Source organism: Sinocyclocheilus grahami, unplaced genomic scaffold (genome assembly GCF_001515645.1).
Source record: "Sinocyclocheilus grahami isolate Dianchi unplaced genomic scaffold, SAMN03320097.WGS_v1.1 scaffold12989.1, whole genome shotgun sequence".
In the NCBI taxonomy this organism is placed as follows: domain Eukaryota; kingdom Metazoa; phylum Chordata; class Actinopteri; order Cypriniformes; family Cyprinidae; genus Sinocyclocheilus; species Sinocyclocheilus grahami.
In genome coordinates this window covers 4,314-5,767 of record NW_015514700.1, presented here as the reverse complement: position 1 = coordinate 5,767, position 1,454 = coordinate 4,314, and the positions used below count along the sequence as shown (strand labels likewise).

The following is a 1,454-nucleotide window of genomic DNA, read 5'->3' as shown; positions in this document are numbered from 1 at the left end:
GAACTTGCCTACCCCTGTGATCGGTAAACAATACATATAAACCTGGTAGAAACAGACTGTATATATCCTGCTTTACCTTTTCACCAAATGTGTAGCTGGGCTGACATGAGAATTCCTTAAAGAGGTATGACCTTTGTTACAATTCTTCTTAGTCGAAAGATCAAGAACTCCATCTAAAGAGACAAATCATTCACAGGTAAGATGCCCTGATTTCTTTTGAACTAGTAGCTCTTCATGTATTCATAATTCTATACTGTACCTTGCTCAAAATCCTCCACTTTGACCTTTCTCAGAGAGAGGTCCAGCGGGGCATCTTGGTCCACCATGATGAACTTTTTCTTAGCAGAAGCAATGGAGTCTATTTTGACAGCAGTGGATGAAGTGATACAGCTAGTTTTCAGAAGGCTTTGGTCCTTTTTATCATTGTTCTGAAGGAAGTCCTGAGAGCAGTCACTTCTGGAGGTATAATGTGAAGCTAACTCATTAATCATCTGCTGCACGATACCACAAGCCACCACAGGGATGTGAGGATCTGGAATTCTTGGCGAGTATTCTGTTGACAGTTCAATTAGATATGTTGTTAAAATAAAGCAAACTATTCGGCAACATAAAAGTCTGATTATAAACGTCACAGTTGATAAAGACTTAATTCAAATGTGCAGGTAATAGGAACACACTAGAAAGGAAAATAATTCAGGCTTGGAGTAAATGAAACTTTATTACAGCTCTGCGAAATGCACATTAAAACTTGTGAGAGATTGATCGATTTATTTACTCTGGACAGTAACCGCTCTTACTAAAGTAATAGTTGCAGTCATTTCCATCACTACAATGCACCATGTCTCACCATTCATTACCACACAAATGACAGACTATGTGCTGGTATACTCACCTTTCCTGTGTAACACTGCATCCAGGAATTCCTCTGATTGCCACTCAAGTCTGCTTATATTAGAAAGATCTTTACCTAGTAAAGGTTTTCCACCACTTTCCACAATTTGTTTGGTGAGTGCAACTACATGTTCCTGTTCATGGAGGGAAATACAAAGAGAATAAAGGGTGGAGGTGTGTGCTTTAACATACTTTAGGAGACACGCATGCAACTTCAAATGTATTCAAATACCATGGTAAATGAAATTAACACTTAAGATACTATCACTGAAAGCACTGTATCCACTGAACACATTACTTGAATCAATAGTATAGCTAGTGCAAGAAAAACGATTCCCTAAGGTAAAAAAAAATCAGAATGGTTCTTCCAAGGTGTCTTGATATATCAGGAAAAGGGGGGAAAAGTGTAAATGAACAAAAAAAACTACCTTCACTTTTTCTCGTCTTAAGCAGCAGAAAAGACATTTTTCATCAAATGACCAATTTGACACACTTGCAGGCTTACAATCTGTGGATCCAAAAGAAGAGGCAAAATTCAACTGTGTGTGCAAGAAAGGGAACTT

At 38.0% G+C, this 1,454-nt stretch overlaps 1 protein-coding gene across 1 annotated transcript; it reads right to left on the bottom strand.

Moving 5' to 3' along the window:
* Positions 1 to 76: 76 nt before the first annotated feature.
* On the bottom strand, positions 77 to 1,395 carry LOC107578950 (ligand-dependent corepressor-like; the record flags this gene model as incomplete). The annotated part of the gene is made up of 4 exons (XM_016264846.1): positions 1,320 to 1,395; positions 893 to 1,025; positions 260 to 553; positions 77 to 173 (listed from the first exon to the last, which is right to left on the bottom strand). Coding segments are annotated over exons 3-4 (329 nt in total), but the record flags the coding sequence as incomplete, so codon positions are not given.
* Between the last annotated feature and the right edge of the window lie 59 nt (positions 1,396 to 1,454).